The sequence below is a fragment of the Hemitrygon akajei genome, chromosome 11 (genome assembly GCF_048418815.1).
Source record: "Hemitrygon akajei chromosome 11, sHemAka1.3, whole genome shotgun sequence".
Lineage (NCBI taxonomy): Eukaryota > Metazoa > Chordata > Chondrichthyes > Myliobatiformes > Dasyatidae > Hemitrygon > Hemitrygon akajei.
The window spans coordinates 168,056,215-168,081,092 of NC_133134.1; the positions used below are offsets into that span (position 1 = coordinate 168,056,215).

At 46.6% G+C, this 24,878-nt stretch overlaps 1 protein-coding gene across 1 annotated transcript in view; it reads left to right on the top strand.

Moving 5' to 3' along the window:
- LOC140736264 (angiopoietin-4-like) overlaps positions 1 to 24,878 on the top strand; it is a 106,952-nt gene that overhangs the window by 64,183 nt on the left and 17,891 nt on the right. Inside the window, exons 6-8 of the mRNA XM_073062209.1 lie at positions 1,013 to 1,114; positions 11,912 to 12,078; positions 19,248 to 19,378. Of these exons, the coding sequence (XP_072918310.1) occupies positions 1,013 to 1,114; positions 11,912 to 12,078; positions 19,248 to 19,378 (400 nt within the window). The remainder of the gene's footprint in view (positions 1 to 1,012; positions 1,115 to 11,911; positions 12,079 to 19,247; positions 19,379 to 24,878) is intronic.

Sequence of the window (24,878 nt, forward strand, 5' to 3'; positions counted from 1 at the left end):
GTTTCCTCCCACATTCCAGTGATGTATGGGTTAGGGTTAGTGAGTTGTGGGCATGCTGTGTTGGCACTGGGGGCACCTCGATATTTGTGGGCTGTCCCTAGCACATCCTTGGGACTGTGCTGGTCATCGATGTAAACGATGCATTTCAGTTTCAACGTACATGTGACAAATAAAGCTAATCTTTAAAAAAATATATATATATATTCTTCTGAATTCCAATGAATACAATCCCAGATGGCATCTTTCCTCAAAGGCTCATTCCCTCATCTCTGAAATCAACCAGCTAAACCTCTTCCTCACCTCCTCCAAAGTCACTGTATCTTTTCTTAAGTAAAGAGGCCAGAACTGTACGTAATCAGTACTCCAGCTCCTGCTCTTAAATTCAATCCCTCTAGCAACGAAGACCAACGTTCCATTTGCCTTCTTGATAGCCTGCTGCACCTGCAAACCAACCTTCTGTGATTCATGCACGAGCACGCCCAAGTCCCTCTGCACAGCAGCATGCTGCAATTTTCACCATTTAAATAATAATCTGAAATTTTATTTTCCCTTCCCAAGTGGATGACACTTTATTTACCAACATTGTACTCCATTTACCAGACTCTTGCCCACTCTCTTAACCTATCTATATCTCTCTGCAGACCCTCCGCATCTTATTCACAATATGCTGGGTCAGTAGCATCCCAGATTCCAAATGCAGCCTCACCAACCTTTCAGTCCTTTATCAATTCATCCTATCACCTCCCAGTATCAGTCACTATTTCCATTCCCCCCTCGTCCATCTGCCTATCATCCCTCCTCACCTGGATCCACCCATCACCTGCCAGCTCTTACTCATCCACTTTTTTATACCAGCTAATTCACTTCGATCTTTCAGTCCAGCAGAAGGTTCTCGACCCAAAACGTTGACTGTCCAGTTCTCTCCTTTAGATGCTGCCTGGACCAATGGGTTCTTCTGGTACCTTGTGCAATTCCCACTAATGTTCTACCCTCTCTCTGCGATCCTCTGCAGGTTTATTGTGACATGGAGACGAGTGGAGGGGGGTGGACAGTGATACAGAGGAGATTTAATGGCAGCCTTGACTTCCAGAGAAACTGGAAGGAATACAAACTGGTGAGTAAAAAGGACATAATACTTCAATTTCTACAGCCCTTTTCACAAGTTAAGGACATCCTAAAGCATGTCATGGCCAGTGTAAGTAATGAACATTAAAACATTAGAAACAAGAACAGCTGTCAGCCATCGGGCCCCCAGAGCCTGCTCCACCATTCAACAAGACCATGGCTGATTTGGCCCTGGACTCAGCTTCACCCACCTGCTTTTACCCAAAACCCTTAATTCCCCTGCTTTGCAAAAATAATGGGAGCCTTAAATATATTTAATGTGGGAGCCTCCGCTAGTTCCCTGGGCAGAGAATTCCACAGATACACTACTTTCTGAGAAAAGCATCTTCTCACCTCCATCCTAAATCTACTCTCCCAGATCCTGAGGCTCTATCCCCTCATCCCAGTTTTACCTGCCGGTAGAAACAACTTTCCTGCTTCTGTCTTATCTATATCTTTTAAAATTACATTCATCAGATACATTCAAGATTCTCTTAGAGAGGCACATGAATGAAAGAAAACTGGAGGGGTATGCGTGGGAGGGAAGCTTTCGATTGATCTTAGAGTAGATTAAAAGGTCGGCACAACATTGTAGGCCAAAGAGCCTATACTGCGCTGCGCCACGCATTCCCAACCTCTTTTATGCCATGGAGCCTTACCATTAACCGAGAGGTCAGTGGATGCCAGGTTAAGAAATCTGGTCCATGTTCTATGTTCTAGTGAAAATATCTCAACATCTACCTTAGGATTTTATGTATGATTATAATTCTGAATAAAGTCCTCCTAGACTGCAAGGAATACAGACCCAAAGTGCCTGGCCTCTCAGAATCATGATCAGATTTAATATAACTGACATACATTATGAAATTTGTTCCTTTGTGGCAGCAGTACAACGAAACACTAAAAAAATTACTCTAAGTTACAATAAGAATAAAATAGCAAGAGGATTAGTGAAGTAGTGTTCTTGGGTTCATGAACTGTTCAGAAATCTGATGGTGGAAGGGAAGTAGCTGTTTTTGAAACATTGGGTGTGGGTCTTCATGCTCTCGTGTCTCCTTTCTGATGGTAGTCATGAGAAGAGAGCAGACCCCAGATGGAGAGGGTCCTTAATCACGGACACCATCTTTCTGAGGCACCCTAAATAACACAACCTTCTCATCTCAGGAATTAAGCCAGCGAATCTCCTCTGGATGTTAGTGCATCCTTTCTTACAGGTAAGCTGATCAAACCTATTCCCAATATTCCACGTATGACCTCATCCACACGCAGAACAACTGGAATACAACCACCCTGTTCTGAAGCTTCAGCCACTTTGCAATAGTTCAAGTATATTGTTGCAGACGTGGGCATACATACCCAGGGTGTAAAGACCATGAAATTAGCTGCCTGCAGCAGCAGCAGCACAAAATGTTACCAACATGACAGATAAAAGTTAACAGAAAATTCAATTACCATAACGCTGAGATACCTCCTTGGCTTGCTGGGAAACAGCATCAGTGATGTGACCTGGGCTCATCGGGTGATTTGGGTCTTTCAACATCAGACACTCTACCACAGATGATCCAGCCAGGACTGTCAGGTCTCAGCTTGTGTCCCAACAGCGTTAGTCTATAGGTCAGACCTCCTATTCCCTAGTCATCTGGAGGCACATTCAACAGCCTCGTGTTGCTTTGACCACAGCATCTACAGTGTACTTTTGTGTCTGTGATGGTCTTGGTGGCTCATCTCTTTGCAGCCCCCATAATGCCAAGGAGAGAGTAGGTTGTGCAGAGTGAGTAGCCAGCAAAATTTCTACAATCCCCCCAATGGATCACAACATGCCCTCTGCCCCTGTCTCTGGCACTGATCTACCAGCTTACACTCGAATACCTCCTCAATTGCTCTTTCCAAGGCACTGTCAGTTCTACCATGACCACCTACTTCAAGGTTTCAGACAGAATGACCACGTCTGCCTTCAGTGATAATGATGCAATGAAGTCAGGGAACCACTCAGTCACTATGGTAAGCAAGCTTGCTGGTTGTCTGGGCAGAGGTTGTGGTTGGTCTTCAGTTTTGTCAAAGGCTATGGGCTTTCTGGGTTGGTGGAGATGCCTACTGTTGTTAATGGGTGAGGAAATTAACCATACATTAGGCTAAAATGCTTACAAACAAGCTGGATGAACTCAGCAGGTTGGGTAGCATCCATTGAAATGAGCAGTCAACGTTTCGGGCTGAGACCCTTCAAAATGCTGCCTGCCTTGTTATCTAGCTGGAGGAGCTGCCTGCTGATTTGTTATTCATGCACTTGATCCACTGAACTCCATTCGTTTGTGCTCTCTCTCCCTCTCTCTCACTCTGTGTTTGTCTCTATCTTTCTCACTCTCTCTCTCTCTCTCTCTCCCTCTCTGTCTGCCTCTCATCTCTCCTTCTCTGTCTGCCTCTCTCTCCTCTCTCCTTCTCTGTCTCTCTATCTGTCTGTCTGTTTCTCTCTCTCTCTCTGTTTGCCTCTCCTTCTCTCTCTCTATCTGTCTGTCTCTCTCTCTCCCTCTCTGTCTGCCTCTCTCTCTTCTCTCCTTCTCTGTCTCTCTATCTGTCTGTGTCTCTCTCCCTCTCTGTCAGCCTCTCTCTCCTCTCTCCTTCTCTGTCTCTCTATCTGTCTGTCTGTTTCTCTCTCCCTCTCTGTCAGCCTCTCTCTCCTCTCTCCTTCTCTGTCTCTCTATCTGTCTGTCTGTTTCTCTCTCCCTCTCTGTCAGCCTCTCTCTCCTCTCTCCTTCTCTGTCTCTCTATCTGTCTGTCTGTTTCTCTCTCCCTCTCTGTCAGCCTCTCTCTCCTCTCTCCTTCTCTGTCTCTCTATCTGTCTGTCTGTTTCTCCCTCTCTGTCTGCCTCTCCTCTCTCCTTCTCTCTCTCTGTCTGTCTCTCTCTCCCTCTCTGTCAGCCTCTCTCTCCTCTCTCCTCTGTCTCTCTATCTGTCTGTCTGTTTCTCCCTCTCTGTCTGCCTCTCCTCTCTCCTCTCTCTATCTGTCTGTCTCTCTCTCTCTCCCTCTCTGTCTGCCTCTCTCTCCTCTCTCCTTCTCTGTCTCTCTCTCTCTCTCTCCCTCTCTGTCAGCCTCTCTCTCCTCTCTCCTTCTCTGTCTCTCAATCTGTCTGTCTGTCTCTCTTTCCCATTTAGATAATAATTCATCTTTTGATTTTCCGTACCAAAGCGCATGACCTAACATTTGCCCCATATTAAAAAACATTTTACATGTTTTTCACCCGCTCTATATCCCGTTGCAGAGTTGATTACCCTCATCATAACATGTCAATCCACCTATTTCTGTACCATTGGAAAATTTGGAAACCTTACATCAAACGATCTACTGGAGGAACTCAGTGTGTCAAACAGCACACTGCCGACCCACTGAGCTCTCCCAGCAGATTGCTTGTTGCTTCAGATTTCAGCATGCATCTCCTTGGAAACCACAGTTTGCTCTCTCTGCCAAGTTATTGATGTAAATAGTAAACTATTGAGTGCCAAGAACTGATCCCTGAGGTACTCAAGTAGTAACATCCCTCCAGCCTTAAAAGGATCCATTTATTTCAACTCTCGATTTTCTACACGAGGGCTGTTTTCAATCATCCCAACACACTTCCTCCAATATCGTTGGCTATTTATTTATTTATTTATTTATTTTGTTTATTTATTAATTAAGATACAGCACAGAACAGGCCTTTCCACCCCTTTGAGATGAGCTGCCCAGCAACCCCCAATTTAAACCTAGCCTAATCAGGCACAATTTACAATGACCAATTAACCTACTGGTACGTCTTTGGACTGTCAAAGGAAATCAGAGCACCTGGACAAAACCCATGCATTCCATGGAGAGGATGTAGAGACTCCTTACAGGTGACATCAGAATTGAACTCCGATCTCCAACGCCCAAAGCAGTAATAGCACCGTGCTAACATAGAAAACCTACAGCACAATACACTCTACACTATCATGGCACTGACCTCTTATGTTGCACCTTGTCAAATGACTTTGAAAAAATAAATATATTACATCTGTGGAAAGGATGTTTCCTGTGGTGGGGGGAGCCTAAGACCAGAAGACACAGGCTCAGAGTAGAGGAGAGTCCTTTTAGAAGGGAGATGAGGAGGAATTTCTTTAGCCAGAGACCGGTGGATCTGTGGGATTCATTGCCACAGGCTGAGTCATTGGGTATATGTAGGCAGAGGTTGATAGATTCTTGATTGGTCAGGGCATGAAGGGATACAGGGAGAAGGTAGGAGACTGGGGCTAAGAGGGAAACTGGATCAGACATGATGAAATGGCAGAGCAGACTCGATGGGCCAAATGGTCTAATTCTGCTCCCCTCTGTCAGTCCTCCCAGTTACTTTCTCAGAGAATTCAGGCAAATTAATGAAAAATGATTTCATAAAATGGTGTTGACTAGGTTTTTATTATATTCAGCTTTTTTAACAGACTCTAGGATCTTGTCAACAATAGATATTAAACTGATTGGCCTACGGTCAGGACAGCATGGTAGTGTGGTGGTTAGCATAATGTTTTTACAGTACCGCTGACTTTGGTTCAAACCCACACTGTCTGTAAGGAGCTTGTACATTCTCCCCGTGACCATGTGGGTTTCCTCCCACGTTCATTCCAAAGACATGTGGGTTAATGGGTCATATGGATGTAATTGGGTGGCTTGGGCTTGTGGAGCCGGGAGGGCCTGTTTCCCCACTGTATCTCGAAATAATTCCTGCCTTCTGACTTCCTCCCTTGATGAACTTGGGAGTCATGTTGACTGCTTTCAATCTCTGGGACCCTCCTGGAATTTAGCAAACTCTGAAAAACTTTAACCAGTGGGTCTATATATGTAGAACATAGAATATAGAAAAACACAGCCCAGGAACAGAACCTTTGGCCCGCAATGTTGTGTTGAACTAATCGAAGTAGACACTTAAAAGCCTACCAAACTACGCCCTTCTTCCTACACACTTCCGTCTTCCCTCACTATCTAAGAGCCTCTTAAACAGCTCTGTTGTATTGGATTCCTCCTCCACCCTTGGCAGAGCATTCTAGGAGAACGTCTGCAACCCAATCCTTTGGGTGTAGACCATCGGATCTTACCGATTCGTGCATCTTTGGCCCCCTGTCTGCCTCCAAACCCTTATCTCTTGTGATTGCAATATTGACAAGTTCCTCCCTGATATCTGAACATGGGCCTTCTATCATCTTAAGTCATCCATGAGGAAGACTGATGCAAAAAAATGATTTGACGTATCGCCCAGATTTTTGTTTCATATCCCGCCACTGTCTGTAAGGAGTTTGTACTGTGAATGCATGGATTTCCTCCGGGTGCTCCAGTTTCCTCCCATAGACCAGAGAAGCACTGGTTGGTAGGTTAATTGGTCATTGTAAATTGTCCCATGTTTAGGCTAGAGATAAATTGGGGGTTGCTAGGCAACATAGCTCAAAAGGCCAGAAGGGCCCGTTCCACGCTCTATCTCAATAAATAATTTAAAAAAACATAACAGCACAGTTCAGGCCCTTCAGCCTACAATGTTGTGCTGACCTCTTAACTTACTCTAAGATCAATCTAATGCTTCCCTCTCACATAGCCCTTCCTTTCCCATGGGCCTATCTAAGAGTCTCTTAAATGTTCCTAATGCATCTGTCTCTACCACCACCCCTAATATTAATTCACCAATCTCGTTCACCAGAGGTCCCACATCTACCTTAGCCACTTTCTTCCTATTTATATATCCACAGAAGCTTGAGGGAAAGAGATTTCTCGCAGAATCTCTGTTGGAATTATTGATGATTGCTTTATATTTCTGGGTTTTCAACATGACTGAATGCAATTGGGAGGAGATTTAACTCAGATTTGCCTTGCCTTTGCAAGCTTCCCCTCATTGTCACCTTAGAAGGATTCAGTTCCAACAGCCCTTGGGCTGAGATCATCTCCATTTGGCCCCTCCTTTGGTCAGGGTTGACCATGACATGCAAGCCAGGGCAGTATCATACAGGGAGCAAGGTGTAGCCCATGTTTTAAACTTCCCCTCTCCATGCGGCTGATGAATCCAAAGGAACGGCAGAGGTTGATACAGTTTAGCACCAATGGTGTCTCAGGAGTTGCCAGCCAGCGATGAACTCAACGAAGGACTGCCTTCGGGACTCCAGCTCCAGATAACCTCCCCTGGCAGCAGTGATATGGAGGTGAGGATTTGTCCTTGTGTTTCTCAGAGTTTGAAGTCTGAGGCCGATGCTGGGGACAATGGGGAAGTTTGATTGGACGTGCTTTTAAACAGCGTCCCTCCGTGACTGGGCCAGCTCGCTGCCCCTGTTCTGGGATAAACAGCGTGTGACTGGATGTGATTGTGTGGGAATGATCTCCAATTACACTGACAGATTTCAGCCCAGGAGAGTCAGAGCAAGTTTAAAAATAACAGCAACCTCTGGGTTTTATTGAATGCAGTGTGGGCTCTCAGGAATGTAGCTGTGAGGGTCACTGTCTGGGTCAATTAGGGACGTGTGAGGCAGAGATCTTGAGGAGGCTTGGTTTTGGGGGGGAGCTTTATTGAGAAGGTGTGCAAATATGAGTGGGCAAAAGCCAGGTCATTTGGGTGGGTGGGGGCTGTTGTTTGGTCCAGGTAGGAGAAGGGGATACTGTAAACTGCGGTGGAGTTGTGTTGGATGGAAGGAGAAGTAGAAAGTTTTGGGAGAGAGGTAATGAGAAATTAACTTAAAAAGTTCAAAGTTCAAAATTAAATTTATTATCGAAGTACATATATGTCACTATATGCACACCTAAGATTCATTTTCTTGTGAGCATACTCAGTAAATCCCAGAACTACAATAGAAACAGTGGAAGACCCCACCAACAGGGCAACGACCAAACTGTGCAAGTACAAAAGTAATAAAAATGTGTGTAAAAAGATGTGTACAGTGTATAAAACAGGAAAGGAAGGAAGGAACAGGAACAACAAAAAGGAAGGGCACATAGACGATTGATGCACTATCAATTACTCCAAAAGACTGGAAGTAGAGTAAATACTGAAAGGCTTTTATTAGCAGTGAAATGGATCCACGTCCATGCCGGATGACTGCCCTGGACTGTGGCAGGAGCAGTGACACAATCACCTTTATCCAGGGGTCTGTGGGAGGAGCCACAGGAGCAGTCAGCAGAGGGGCGTGTCCAGACAGATAACCCAGGTACATGGTTTACCACAATGATGGAAAAAAGGAGGCAATGAGGGAGGGAAGGGTAAGATTGATTTAGAGCAGGTTGATAGGTTGCTGCAACATTGTGGCCTACAGGGCCTGCAATCTGCTGTAACGTTCTTCGTTCTGTGAGTTTTTCATATCTCAGTTCAACAATGGGATCGGTTTCCATAAAAAGCCTCAGAACGATGAGGCTCTGATCTGGATGAGTGGTTGCCATTTAAGGGGCAAATCATTTTACCAAGCATCTTCCCAGAAACCAGCAAGCTCTTTGTTCCAGCTCAGTGATCGGAACTGTATGAACAGTGCGCAAGACCAGCTTCTCACGTTATTTCGGTACCCGTGACAATAATAAAAGAATGCCTGTATAAGCTGCTAAGAGTTTCATTAAGCTCAGTGTGACTGGATATGCTGCGGAAAATCTTCTTGGAATTTCAGTGAAGTTTCAGTTCATTCATCCTACATCCTCTGTCAAATACAGGGAAGTGTGGGGGCTGGATTGGGATCTCCATTTATACCCTTGAAGGCCTTTGACTCTGTCAGCCCTGGACCCCCATAGGATGTAATGAACACAGAACAGTACAGCACAAGAACAGGCCCTTCAGCCCACAATGTTGTGCTGAACCAATTAAATTAGTAATCAAATGGCTAACTAAAGTAATCCTTTCTGACCAGCTTATACTGCTCTCCAAATGTTGGTAATGTGCTAAAGATTTCTTCTCAGTCTGGCAGCTGCCTCCGTTTTCAATAATGAGCTGGGAATGGGTACAATCATCTTCCAACTGGGCTTGGGTAAGCTTGATTCCTATCAAATATTCTTACCCGACTTTGACAGAGGCGACTTGGCCCATTGTCCCAATGCCAGCTGCAAATGCCATTTGAGGGAGACAGGAGAATGAGGTGACATGACACATGGAAACCAGTGGGGGAAGCTCCTGAACATGTGTGGTGGAGTTCCTCTTATTGTAGATCAGAACAGAACCATTTTCACTGTGTGGTTAAGAAGGCATACGGTGCATTCGCCTTCAACAACTGTGGGATTGAGTTTAAGAGCCGAGATTTATAGGACCCCACTCAGTGCTGGTCACCTCACTACAGGAAGGATGTGGAAACTATAAAAAGGAAGATTTACAAGGATGTTGCCTGAATTGGGGAGCATGCCTTATGAGAATAGGTTGAGTGAACTCGGCCTTTTCTCCTTGGAGTGACACAGGATGAGAGATGACCTGATAGAGGTGTATAAAATGATGAGAGGCATTGATCGTGTGGATAGTCAGAGGCTTTTTCCCAGGGCTGAAATGGCTAGCACGAGAGGGCACAGTTTTAAGGTGCTTGGAAGTAGGTACAGAGGAGATGTCAGGGGTAAGTTTTTTACGCAGAGAGTGGTGAGTGCGTGGAATGGGCTGTCAGCGATGGTGGTGGAGGTGAATACAATAGGGCCTTTTAAGAGCCTCCTGGATAGGTACATGGAGCTTGGAAAAATAGAGAGCCATGGGTAACCCTAGGTAATTTCTAAAGTAAGTATGTGTTCGGCACAGCATTGTGGGCCGAAGGGCCCGTATTGTACTGTAGGTTTTCTGTGTTTCTAAGTCGACATAGATGGACCTCGTGCTAGCTGCAACTCCATACAGGGCAACCATCAGTCTCATTCCTTGTATCCTCTCCTCTCTCATCCAACCATCAACTCCCCTGCCACCCACCTACACTACTGGTAAGTTGCAGAAGTCAGTTAATCTTCTGACCTGCGATATTTATTCTCAGATTTTCTGCAGCTGTGGGATTTTACTTTGTGGCTTTTGAGATATTTGGGGTTCTGGCTCTGGTTTTACCCACAAGGGGCGCCAGAGTAGCAGAACGCATTTACAGCTCGGGGTGTCATCTCCAAGGAATTTGTATGTCCTCTCCAATGATGCGTGGGTTTCCTCCAGGTGCTCCAGTTTCCTCCACATTCCAATGGGTTGGTAAGTTCATTGTAAATGTCCCGTGATTAGGCGAGGTTTAAATTGGGGGTTACTGGGCGGGGCAGCTAGAAGAATCGGAAGGGCCTATTCTGCGTTGTATCTCAATAAACCAATTGAGGCAAAGGAATTGGAGGAAGTGTGTTGGGATGATTGAAAACAGCCGTCGCGTAGAAAATAGAGAGTTGAAATAAATGGATCCTTTTAAGGCTGGAGGGACGTTACTACTTGAGTACCTCAGGGATCAGTTCTTGGCACTCAATAGTTTACTATTTACATCAATAACTTGGCAGAGAGAGCAAACTGTGGTTTCCAAGGAGATGCATGCTGAAATGTGAAGCAACAAGCAATCTGCTGGGAGAGCTCAGTGGGTCGGCAGTGTGCTGTTTCACACACTGAGTTCCTCCAGCAGATCGTTTGATGTAAGGTTTCCAAGCTTGCCAGTGGATGGGCATGTTTTGCCGTGTCTCTAAATAAATAAATAAGGCCTTCCGCCAAACAGGGACACAACCAGGTCAACCCTTGGGATTCCTCAGTGAATGTGAAGAAACTCTGCTTGGCTATTCACTTGTAGCAGCCACTTCATCTGCGTTCAGCCACCATCCTGCTTGATCTTCTCTCTCGTCCCTTCTCCCCAGCGCCAGAGGGAAGGAGGAGCAGAAAGAGAGATCTTCTCTCCCTGACTCAGAAACAGCCCAGGCCTTTCCAGGGGGCCCATATTGATAAAGTTCCAAAACAATCTAAAGATTGGAGCGACTGGGCTTGTATACACTGGAATTTAGAAGGATGAGAGGGGATCTGATTGAAACATATAAGATTATTAAGGGATTGAACACGCTGGAGGCAGGAAGCATGTTCCCGCTGATGGGTGAGTCCAGAACTAGAGGCCACAGTTTAAGAATAGGGGGTAGGCCATTTAGAACAGAGATGCGGAAAAACTTTTTCACCCAGAGAGTGGTGGATATGTGGAATGCTCTGCCCCAGAAGGCAGTGAAGGCCAAGTCTCTGGATGCTTTCAAGAGACAGTTAGATAGAGCTCTTATAGATAGTGGGGTCAAGGGATATGAGGAGAGGGCAGGGACAGGGTACTGACTGTGTATGATCAGCCATGATCACAGTGAATGGTGGTGCTGGCTAGAAGGGCCAAATGGCCTACTCCTGCACCTACTGTCTATTGTCTATAATCCAGCAGAAAGCCTTGTGCAAAGCAAAAGCAGCTCTCGGACAGATACACAGTTTATTAACACTGCGGGACCCCAGCAGTCAGCGTCAGAACTGACCGGACCTCCATCAACATGAGACAGTGTCAATCTCACCTGCCACTCCGCTACCTCCTTGTTCAAAGCTCAAAGTAAAAAGTTATCAGAGTACTGTACGTATACGTCACCACATACTACCTCGAGATTCACTTTCTTGCAGGCATTCACAGGAAATAAAGAAAAACAGTAGAATTTATGAAAAACCACACACAGGCAAAGAGTGAAAAACAACTAACTGACAAATAAATGACACTGAGAAGACGAGTTATCGAGTCCTTGATAGTGAATCTGTAGGTTGTGGAATCAGTTCAGTGTTGTACATCAGTTCCGTTGTAATTCTTCACCAGTATTGCACCCTACCGGCCCCTCACTCAGCCTCACTGTTCCGTTTCACTCCTAGGGTTTCGGGGACATCTCCGCTGAGCACTGGCTGGGGAATGAAGCCATCTACCTGCTGACTAATCAGCGGCCCCATTCCTTACGGATTGAGCTGAGAGATTGGGATGAAAACCAAGCCTACGCCTTGTACGAGAAGTTCCACTTGAGCAGTGAGAGGCAGAAATACAGGTACTGCAGAGTCTGCCAGCCCCAAACAATAACCCCATCTCCCTCTCCCCTTCTCCTTCCTCTCTCACCCCTTTTCTCTTACTATTCTCTCTCTCCTCCGTTCTTGTTTTTTCCCACCGTCTCTCACTTTCTCTCTCTCTCTCTCTCTCTCTCTCTCTCTCTCTCTCTCTCTCTCTCTCTCTCTCTCTCTCTCTCTCTCTCTCTCTCTCTCTCTCTCTCTCTCTCTCTCTCTCTCTCTCTCTCTCTCACTCTCTCTCTGACTCTCTCCCCCCTTTCTCTCTCTTTCCCCTAAAAGATGTTGCCTGACCTACTGGGCCTTTGTAGGCTTTCTGTTTTTATTGAAGGTGCTGTGGTGGGTTTGGTTGGAAGCAGACAGTGAGGGCCCAGTGAAAGTTACCACAGTGAAATGGACGGTTCAGGCCGTGAGATATCACATTGCACTTGGCCACACACTCCCCATGTCAGCCATTGCCAGGCATTCTCCAAATGTGGCCAGTGTAACTTAGGAGCAGTGAATGATGGAACCAGTCGATTTATTGTCTTTGCTACAATCCTTCAGGAGGCCCACTCGAAGAGGAAATCTAGTAAAACATCTCTCCACAGAATGACCTTGATGTAACTTCTAGGTAGATGGGGACAAATGAAGCCAGATAAATTGTAGCAAATTAACACAAAGCTGAAACACTAGAGATTCTGCAGATGATGGAAATCATGGGAGCCTCCCTGATGGCATGGACATCAATTTCTCTAACTTCCAGTAGTTTCTCTCCTTGCCTCTTTCTCCCTCTTTCCATTCCTCATTCTGGTTCCCCTCTCACCCCTTCCCTTCTCTTTTCCTCGCCTGCCCATCACCTCTCTCTGGAGCCCCTCCTCCTTCCTTTTCTTCTATGGTCCACTCTCTGCTCCTATCAGATTTCTTCTTCTTCAGCTTTACCTTTTCCACCTATCACCTCCCAGCTTCTTACTTCATCCACCATCCTGCACCCACCTACCATCCCCTCACCTGGCTTCACATATCAACTGCCAGCTTGTATTCCTTCCCCTCTTCCTACCTTTCTATTCTGGCTTCTAGTCCTTTCCTTTCCAGTCCTGATGAAGAGTCTCCACCTGAAACATTGACTGTTTATTCCCCTCCATAGATGCTGCCTGACCTACTGAGTTCCTGCAGCTCCTTCACATCACTAACAGAGCAATGGTATGATGGGTAAGGGAGGACTGAGGTGATGCTGATTGAGGTGGGAGTGGGCTAGCAAAAACCAGAGGGGCCAAATGAACTCTATCCTGGCAGTGTAATGAAGGTGAAGCCCATTCTTGTTGAAGCATGGTCACAAAGAGAGTGACACAGAGACTGACAAATACAGAGAGGGGCACAGAGAGTGATACACAGGCAAGGAGTGAAACAGGGATCGAGACACAGGCAGAGAGAGGAAGATGGATTCAGACAAAGGCAGAGAGATGAACAGGAAGTAGGACAGACAGAAAAAGCAACAGAGTGAGACAGGCCAAGAGAGGAACACAGAGTGAAACATAGGCAGAGAGAGGAACAGGGAGTGAGACACAGGGAGAGAGAGGGACAGGGAGTGAGATACAGGGAGAGAGAGGAACAGGGAGTGAGACACAGGGAGAGAGAGGAACAGGGAGTGAGACACAGGCAGAGAGAGGAACAGGGAGTGAGTTACAGGGAGAGTAACAGGGAGTGAGACACAGAGAGAGAGAGGAACAGGGAGTGAGACACGGAGAGAGAGGAACAGGGAGCGAGATACAGGGAGAGAGAGGAACAGGGAGTGAGACACAGGGAGAGGATCAGGGAGTGAGACACAGAGAGAGAGAGGAACAGGGAGTGAGACACGGAGAGAGAGGAACAGGGAGCGAGATACAGGCAGAGAGAGGAACAGGGAGTGAGATACAGGGAGAGGAACAGGGAGTGAGATACAGGCAGAGAGAGGAACAGGGAGTGAGATACAGGGAGAGGAACAGGGAGTGGGACAGGCAGAGAGAGGAACAGGGAGTGAGATACAGGCAGAGAGAGGAACAGGGAGTGAGATACAGGGAGAGGAACAGGGAGTGGGACACAGGCAGAGAGAGGAATGGGGAGTGAGACACAGGGAGAGAGAGGAACACAGAGTGAAACACAGGCAGAGAGAGGAACAGGGAGTGAGACACAGGGAGAGAGAGGAACTGGGAGTGAGACAGGGAGAGGAACAGGGAGTGAGACACAGGGAGAGAGAGGAACAGGGAGTGAGACACAGTCAGAGAGAGGAACATGGTGTGAAACACCATCAGAGAGAGGAGACAGGCAGTGTGAGGAACCAGGATTGAGACACAAACAGAGACAGCAACAGGGAGTGAGATACAGGCAGAGAGAGGAACAGGGATTGACCCACACTCAAAGCGTGGAACAATGAGTTACACACAGGCAGAGATTGGAACAGGGAGTGAGATACAGACAGAGGGAGGAACAGGGAGAGAGACAGGCAGAAAGAGGAAATAGGATGCTGACACAGGCAGACAGAGGAATACAGAGTGAGACACGGGCAGAGAGTGGAAGAGGGAGTGAGGCGCAAGCAGGAAGAGGAACACTGAGTGAGACACAGGCAGGAGAGGAACTGAGAGTGGAACAGGGCAGAGAAGGAACAAGGTTGAGAGACAGGCAAAGAGAGGTACAGGGAGAGAGACACAGAGAGAGAAGAAGAGGAGGTGAGACACTGGCAAAGAGAGGAAAAAGGAGGGAGACACAGGCAGAAAGAGGATCACTGAGTGAGGCACTGGCAGGAGGAGAACTGGGAGTGTGAAACAGGCAGAGAGGAACAGGGGTGAAACAGGCAGAGAGAGGAACAAGGGGTGAGATACAGGCAGAGAGAAGAACAGGGTGTGCGACAACAAGAGATAAGAACAACAAGTGAGACATACAAAGAGAGGAACAGAGAGAGAGATGCAGGCAGAGAGAGGAACGAGATGTACGACAAGCAGAGATAGGTACAACAAGTGAGACACAGGCAGAGAGGACATGTAGGGATGCACAGGCAGAACTTAATCCTCCAACTTCCAGTAATTCCCTCCCTCTCCCTTCCCCATCCCACTTTCACTCTGCCTCCTCCTCCAGCTGCCTATCACCTCTCTCATGATTCTGCCTTCTTCTACTACCCATAGTGCTTTCACCTTACATTCCTTCTTCACCTTTCCTGCCTATCCCCTCCCTGTTTCCTCTCCCCTTTATCTTTCCTCTGATTGGTTTATCACCTGGCACCCACCAGCCTTCTCCTTCCCCTCTCCCCCCACCTTCTTTTTAGGGCCCCTGCCCCCTCCCTCTTCTGTCCTGACGAAGGGTCTCGGCCCGAAACGTTGACGGATCCATGGATGCTGCCCGACCTGCTGAATTCATCCAGCTTGTTGTATGTGTTACAGGGATTGAGACACAGGCAGAGAGAGGAACAGCGAGTGCCAGAAATACTGAGATGGACAGATCGAGATGGGCACAGAGAGTGAAACAGTGACACAGAAATTGTCACAGGGAGTGAGACAATGAGATAGAGAGGGTCACAGTGTGTGAGAGAGTGACATGGAAAGGGTCACAGAGAGTGAGAGAGTGACATGGAGAGGGTTACAGAGAGTGAGAGAGGGTCACAGAGAGTGAGAGAGGGTCACAGAGAATGAGACAGTGACACAGAGAGTGAGAGAGGGTCACAGAGAGTGAGAGAGTGACATGGAGAGGGAAACAGAGTGAGATAATTACCAGAGGTGTAGCAACATTGAGTAAGGGAGAGAGAGTGGGAGACAGAGGGAGAGGCAGAGGGAATTAGAGAAGAGTTGAAAGAGATGGAACCAAAGGCAGTGATTGTGACTCGGAGAGTCATTGCCACATGTAAAACACATACAGGCCAAGGGTAAATAAATCTGGGAGTTATTTTGGAGAACATATCCTCGATGCTGGAGCCAAAGCAAACAGTAGCGTGGTTTTGAACTGCATGTGACACTGAGTTCTGTGGTACTGTCACTAAGGTAACCATACTGAATGCGATTGGCTCACTGGCCAGTCAAGCAAACTGTTTATCCAATAATATTCATCAAAACACTCCTCAAAATGAGGAGGAATTTCTTTAGTCAGAGGGTGTTGAATCTGTGGAGTTCATTGCCATAGACAGCTGTGAAGCCAAGTCATTAGTTATATTTAAAGCAGAAGTTGATAGGTTCTTGATTAGTCAGGGCGTCAAAGGTTATGGGGAATACGCAGGATAATGGGGTTAAGAGATTTAACAGCTATGAAGCAATTGCACAGCAGACTCGATGGACCAAATGGCATAATTCTTCCCTGTTGTCTTTTTATTTATTTAGTCAATTATTGAGGTACAGCCCAGAATAGGCCCTCTGAGCCACACTGGCCAGCAGTTCTCCCGATTTAATCCTAGCCTAATCACACAACAATTTAAAATGACCAATCAACAGTTTCTTCCCCCAAGCTATCAGACTCCTCAATACCCGAAGCCTGGACTGACACCTTGCCCTACTGTCCTGTTTATTATTTATTGTAATGCCTGCACTGTTTTTGTGCACTTTATGCAGTCCAGTGTAGGTCTGTAGTCTAGTGTAGCTTTCTCTGTGTTTTTTTTATTATGTAGTTCAGTCTAGTTTTTGTACTGTGTCATGTAACACCATGGTCCTGAAAAACGTTGTCTCATTTTTACTATGCACTGTACCAGCAGTTATGGTCAAAACGACAATAAAAGTTGACTTGACTTGACTTGACTTGAAACATACCAACCGGTTTGTCTTTGGACTGTGGGAGGAAACCGGAGCACCCCAATGAAACCCACACCATGACGAGGAGAGCGTACAAACTCCTTACAGACAGCGGCAGGAATTGTACCCAGATCACCCGTACTGTAAAACATCGTGCTAACCACTATGCTATGGTGCTGTCCTACGGTCTTATGGTCTTAAAACTCTCCTGACGATGGCCTTTGTTTCAAGCCTCCGCCACCCCCCACCCCAGCACTTCTGTTCACCCTCCCTCATCTGCCTCAGGATCCCTGCTGTAAAATTCTCAGAGCTTTGTCAGAATCTCAAAGCCCAATCTCTCTACCTCTCTCAGTCACTGGCTCACGTCCTTCCTCTCCCTCTCTCACTCACACAACACAGTCACCTCTAATCCTGGTTTTATTTTTCCAGAATCATTTAATTTAAAAAATTTGAATTTGACAGCTTCTGTAATGGGATTTGAAATCTTGCCTGCAGGTCAGTAGCTCAGGATCCTTAACAACACAGGAATTCTACCATTAGATTTACGAGTATATTGCCGGGACTTGAGGGCCTGAGTTATAGGGGAAGGTTGGACAGGCTAGGACATTAATCTTTGGAATGTAGGTGATTAACTGTTGCTGGGATTTGAGGAACTGAGTTATAGGGAAAGGTTGAATAGGTTAGTACTTTATTCCTTGGAGTGTAGTGATATGAGGAGATATTTGATTTCAAAATAATGAGGGGCAAAGATAGGGTAAATGCAAGCAAGCTCTTTCCACTGCAGTTGAGTGGAAGCACAACCAGAGGTCAAGAGCTAAGGGTGAAAGGTGAGAAGTTTAAGGGGAACATGAGGGGGATCTTCTTCACTCAGAGGGTGGTGAGAGTGTGGAACGAGCTGCCAATGGAAATGATAGATGGAGGCTTAATTTCAGCATTTAAGAGCAGTTTGTATAGGTACATGGATGGGAGGGGTATGGGGTCAATGGTCCGGGTGTGGGTTGATGGGACCAGGGTGAAGTTTGGATAGGTACATGGATGGGAGGGGTATGGGGTCTATGGTCTGGGTGTGGGTCGATGGGACCAGGGAGAAGTTTGGATAGGTACATGGATGGGAGGGGTATGGGGTCTATGGTCTAGGTGTGGGTCGATGAGACCAGGGAGAAGTTTGGATAGGTACATGGATGGGAGGGGTATGGGGTCAATGGTCCGGGTGTGGGTTGATGGGACCAGGGAGAAGTTTGGATAGGTACATGGATGGGAGGGGTATGGGGTCTATGGTCCAGGTGTGGGTCGATGGGACCAGGGAGGTTTGGATAGGTAAATGGATGGGAGGGGTATGGGGTCTATGGTCTAGGTGTGGGTCGATGAGACCAGGGAGAAGTTTGGATAGGTACATGGATGGGAGGGGTATGGGGTCTATGGTCTGGGTGTGGGTTGATGGGATCAGGGATAAGTTTGGATAGGTACATGGATGGGAGGGTTTTAGAGGGGTATGGTTCATGTTAAGATCGATGGGACTAGGCAGAATAATAGTATAGCACAGACTGGACCAGCCAAAGTGCTCTATGACTCTATGACCTTATAGAGTTGTATAAGGTCGCAGGGTGAATGCACTCAGTCTTTTCCCTAGGATAAGGGAACCAACAACTAGAGGGCACAGATTAAAGGTGAGAGGTGAAAGGTTTAAAGAGGACTTGAGGGGCAAGCACACAAAGGTTGGCGGGTATATGCAACAAGCTGTCACAGGAAGTGGTTGACACAGGTACAATATCAGAAGTGTTGTGTATACAGGGCCCTTAGTATTATCCGGGATCCCACCCATCCATCCAGCAACCTTTTTGACTTTCTACCATCAGGCAGGAGACTGCGATGCATAAAGACAAGAACGGTCAGGATGAGAAACATCCCCCAGGCCATTAGGCTTCTGAACTCCCTGCTGCATCATATTCAAAGTGTTACTGGCTAACCTGTTCCATACCTTACAATGTTTAATATTAACGCACTTCAGTTTGTAATTTATGTGTGATTCCTCTGTAGATGTTATCCTTACCTTCATACATTATCGTGTGTTATGTGTACTACTGTACTTTATGCCCTGATTCAGAGAAACTTTTTCTCATTTCTATATACGTTATATGGTTCTATACGTTAATACATTATATACATGTATGTAGTTAAATGAGAATGAATTTGACTTGACTTGAGTATCAACATTTAAAAGTTGCTCAGCTGGAGAGGGATATGGGCCAAATGGGGCTGACACCTTGGTCAGAATGGGGGAGTTGTACTAGAGGCCCAGATCTGTATCATATGCCAATCTGACACAGTGCTAGCCCGCCAGCTTGCTGCAAGTGACTACCCTCCCCAGCCGAGGGTCCTCTCCCTCAGCGAGCGCCTCGGGCATCTCACGGTTTGCCGTTTCTTCCCTCCAGATTGTACCTAAGGGGCTACAGTGGGACGGCAGGAGAGCAGAGCAGCCTGACCGCGCACGATGTCCGCTTCAGCACCAGCGACGCCGACAACGACAACTGCCGCTGCAAGTGTGCGCTGCTGCTGACCGGAGGTAGGTGGGGAGAGCTTGAACCCAATCCTCCGCTGAGCACCCTCCCGCCAGGACACCTGCCCAACACCATACACTTAACCGTAAAGACATTAAAGATTAGATTTATTTGGTTCACATATATTGAAACATACTTACCAAGAGGCACTTTGTCTCGTATCTTTTCCATCTTCCTCCTGTCTTTGTTCATTTTCTCAGCTAAAATATAAAGTAAAATACTACTTTTTTAAAGATTAGCTTTATTTGTCGCATGTACATTGAAACATACAGTGAAATGTGCCGTTTGTGTCAATGACCAACACAGTCTGAGAGGCAGCCCGCAAAGCTCACCACACTTCTGGCGCCAAAATAACATGCCCACAACTTACTAACCTTAACTCAAACATCTTGGGAACGTGGGAGGAAACTGGAACATCCGGAGGAAACCCACACGGTCACAGGGAGAACATACAAACTCCTTACAGACAGCAGCGGGTATTGAACCCTGATCTTCTGATCACTGGCACTGTAAAGCATAACACTAACTGCTACGCTACCATGCCCTAGAACCGAGGGATCTACAAACATCTAAACAAATTGCAGGAAATACTCAGCAGGTCAGGCTACATCCACGAGGATTGAAACAGAGTCAGCGTTTCCTCGGGGGCTGCAGGGAGGGCAATTGGTTCCATACACTCAGGTACTTCCTCAATGGGATATCATCATGACAAAGTACCCAGATACTCCACAGATAGGGGACTTACCACTCAGTATAGCAATCCTATCAGCCCCTTTCCATCATGTCTTTCCCTCTGCCTATCGATTCCCTTGCAAAAGTTCTAACTGACTGTGTTCCACCAGGCATGAGTTCCAGGAACAGGTCACTTGACCCAAACCATATCTAAGATAGGATGGGTTGGCATTCTAGAAGGTCCAGAGGAGCTTGGTCCTGGGAATGAAAGGGTTAACATATGAGGCACATTTGATAGCACTGGGCCTGTACTTGCTGGAGTTTAGAAGAACAGGGGAGGATCTTGTTAAAGATTATTGAATATTGAAAGGCCTAGACAGAGTAGTCATGGATAGGGTGCTTCTAATTGTGGGAGAGTCTAGGAGAACCATTCTCAAACCCAGGAAATTCTTGGCAATAGCCCATGGAAAACCTGAATTAACCCTATCCTTAGATATTTGTGCAAGAGGGAAACATGCCCATCAGCCCATCTAATCTGCACCAACCATCAATGCTATTCCCTTTTCTGTGTCTCTGCCAATCTTTTTCCAGAAAGAGACTTTCCTTTCCAAGACATCAGAGGTATCCTCCTTCTTCAAAGTACAGGGTTTCCCTTCCTCCAACACTGATACTGCCCTCACCCACATCTCCCCCATTTCCCAGGCATCCACGCTCACCGCTTCTTCTTGCCTCCTTAACAGGGATAGAGTTCCTCTTGCCCTAACCTACCACATCATGATACTCCATATCCAGCACCTCATTCTCCTCAACTACCACCATCTCCAAAGGGATTCTACCACCCATCACATCTTTACTTTGCCCCCATTCTCTGCTTTCTGCAGGGATCGATCCCTTTGTGATCCGTTGTCCATTCGTCCCTGCTCACTAATCTCCCTCCCAGCACACGTCCCTGCAAGTGGTCAAAATGTGACACCTGCTCCTTCACCTCCTCCCTCACCACAACTCAGGGCCACAAACAGTCCTTCCAGGTGAGGCAACACTTCACCTGCAGATCTGCTGGGGTCATCTGTTGTATCCAAGGTTCCCGATGCAGCCTCATCTACAAAGGTGAGACCCATCAGAAATTGGGGGACTGCTCCATCTACCAAAAGTGGAACTTCCCAGTGGCCCACCATTTTAATTCCCATTCCCATTGCGACATGTCAGTCCATGGCCTCCTCTTGACCCACGATGAGGCCACCCTCATGGTAGAGGAGCAGCACCTTATATTTCACGTGGGTAGCATCCAACCTGATGGTATGAATGTTGATTTCTCCCTACAGCAAAGAAAAATTCCCGCACCCCTCCCCTCTTCTTCTATTCCCTACTCAGACTTCTTCCCTCCTCTCAGCTGCCTATACCTCTCCCTGGTGCCCCTTCTCCTTCCCTTTCTCCTATGGTCCATTCTTTTCTCCTATTAGATTCCTTTATCTTCAGTCCTTTACTTTTCCCACCCACCTGGCTTCACCTATCACCTTCTAGCTATCCTCCTTCCCCTCCCCCCCCCACCCCCCCACTGTTTTATTTTGGCGTCCTTCCCCTTCCTTTCTAGTCCTGGAGAAGGTTCTTGGCCCAAAGCTGTCAACTGTTCACTCATTTCCATAGATGCTGCCTGAGCTGTTGAATTCCTCCACCATTTTGTGTGTGCGTTGCCAACCATCATCCTCCCATTCACCCTGATCCCATTCTTGCATTCTCAATTCCCCTTCAGTTCTATCACTCACCCAGGGCCGTTTGTGGGAGTTTGCAATGTACAAGTTAGATTCCACATGTTGCCTTTCTCTCTGTGACCCTGTCACCCTGTCCACAGCTCACACTGAACGGAGTACTGCACATCAATTTACTGTCGCCATGGAGACGGCACATTTAGGAATAAAGCTGCAATGGTAACCAAATATTATTTTTCTAACAAAGAATGTGTTGGCATCGGAGAGGGTCTGGAGGAGGTTCATGAGAATGATCCCAGGAATGAAAGGGTTAACACATGAAGAGTGTTTGATGCCTCTGGGCCTGTACTCTCTGGAGTTTAGAGGAATGCAGGGGGGATCTCATTGAAACCTATCGAATATTGAAAGACCTAGATAGAGAGGAGATGGAGAGGGTGTTTCCTATAGTGGGAGAGTCTAAGACCGTAGATAACAGCCTCAGAACAGAGAGGTGTTCTTTTAGAACAGGGATGAGGAGGAATTTCTTTAGCCAGAGGGTGGTGAATCTGTAGAATTCTTTGCCACAGACGAAGGGCAAGTCATTGGATATATTTAAAGTGGAGGTTAATCGGTTCTTGGTGAGTAAGGCTGTCAAAAGTTATGGGGCGAAAGCAGAGAATGGGCTGAGAGGAATAATAAATCAGCCATGATTTAACAGTGGAGCAGACTTGATGGGCAGAATGGCTTAATCTGCTCCCATCTCTTATGGTCTTCTAAACAGCAGTCAGTACAGCTCCTCGGACAGTTACGGGAGCCCAGGAAATTAATCAAACAAGCTGCAAGTTTCACAGGGGAGGGCATGTGATGTGAGATGTAGAAGGGAAGGACTCGATTGATCCTAGCGTAGGTTAAAAGTTTGGCACAACATTGTGGGCAAAGGGCCTGCACAGAGAATGGTGCGCACTTGGAGCGTCCTGCCCCGGGGGGAGGGAGAGACAAAAACATTAGGGATGTTTAAGAAACTCTTAGATAGGCACATGGATGATAGAAAAATGGAGGGCTATGTGGGAGAGAAGGGTTAGCACTTGCTCATTAATGCAAATATCTAATCAGCCAATCATGAGGCAGCCACTCAATGCATAAAAGCATACAGACATGGTCAAGAGGCTCAGTTGTTGTTCACACCAAACATCAGAATGTGGAGAAATGTGACGTAAGTGAATTTGACTGTGGAATGATTGTTGGTGCCAGACCAGATGGTTTAAATATCTCAGAAACCTGCTGATTTCCTGGGATTTTCATGCACAGCAATCTCTAGAGTTTACAGAGAATGGTGAGAGTGGCAGATCTGTGGGCAAAAACTCCTTGTTAATGAGAGAGGTCAGAGGAGAATGGGGAGCCTGGATCAAGTTGACAGCAGGGCGATAGTAACTTAAATAACTACACGTTACAACAGTAGTGTGCAGAAAAATATCTCTGAACACACAACACATTGAACCTTGAAGTGAATCGGCTACACACCTAATAAGACCATAAGACCATAAGAGATAGGAGCAGAATTTGGCTTATCAGTCCATTGAGTCTGCTCCACCAGTCCATCATGGCTGATTTATTATCCCTCTCAACACCATTTTCCTGATTCCTCTCCATAAAACTTGATGCCCTGACTAATCAAGAACCTATCTACCTCCACTTTAAATATACCCAATGACTTGGCCTCCACAGCCATCCAAAGCAATAAATTGCACTGATTCACCACCCTCTGACTAAAGAAGTTCCTCTTCATCCCTGTTTTAAATGGACAACCCACTATTCTGAGGCTGTTTCTCTCACCCCCCCCCCCCCCTACCTGGGCCCTAGACTCCCCTACTGTACAAAACATTCTCTCCATGTCCACTGTATCTAGGCCTTTCAATATTCAGTAGGTTTCAATGAGATCCCCCTCCATTCTTCTAAACTCCAGCGAGTTTAATCCCAGCGCCATCAAACACTCCTCATACATTAACCCTTCCATTCCCAAAATCATTCTGGTCAACCTCCTCTGGACCTTCTCCAATATCATCACATCTTTTCTTAGATAAGGAGCTCAAAACTGCTCACAACACTCCAAATGCAGTCTGATCAATGCCTTATAAAGCCTCAGTATTACATCTTTGCTTTTTCAATTTCTCGAAATAAATGCTAACATTGCATTTGCCTTCCTTAATAAAGTGGTCACTAAGTGTACCTGTGTCGAATTACATTCCAATCCTGCTCATCTAGGACAGGAAAGACTTGCATTCCTGTAGCACCTTACGCATCTGTCACCGTACCCCTAACTATAGCAACAGCTGCTGAGGCAGGCCATAAAAAGAAATCATTCTTGTAGAAAATGCAGAGGCCAATTTGTACATAGCGAGATCCCACTGGGAGAGAAGTACCAATGACCAGGTAACATGTACAAAATGCTGGAGGAACTGGAGGTCAGGCAGCATCTATGGAGGGAGATAAACAAGCTGACATTTCAGGCCAAGACCCTTCATCAGGACTGGAAAGGAAAGGGAATAGAAGCCAGAATCGTGACCCAGGTAATCTGAACTGTTGATGGTATGCTATCACTATAGGCCTGAAGACAGTCTGAGGAGTCCTCCTGTTCTTCATAGCAGTGTGGTGGGACCTTCCACACACTTTTGAGAGGGTAGACAGGACTTCAGTTTAACCCCAGCTTCAGCAGCTCTGTGTCAGAGAACCTTACAGCAAAGAAATGAGCCCTTCGGCCAAATGACACTGGGTCTACAATCAAACACTCAATGTAAGCAGCATGGTAGTGTACTGGTTAATGTAACACTATTACAAAGGATATCCATTCGGATATGTCCATACATGGCCTCCTCTAATGCCATGATGAGACCAAGCTTCGGTTGGAGGAACAACATCTCATATACTGTCTAGGTAGTCTCCAGCCCCTTGGTATGAACATTGAATTCTCCAACTTCCGATAATTCCCTCCTTCTCCCTTCCCCCATCCCACCTTCACTCTGTCTCCTCTTCTAGCTGCCTATCACCTCCCATGACTCTGCCTTCTTCTACTACCCATAGTGCTTTCCCCTTAGATTCCTTCTTCACCTCTCCTGCCTATCCCCTCCCTGCTTCACCTCCCCCACCCCTT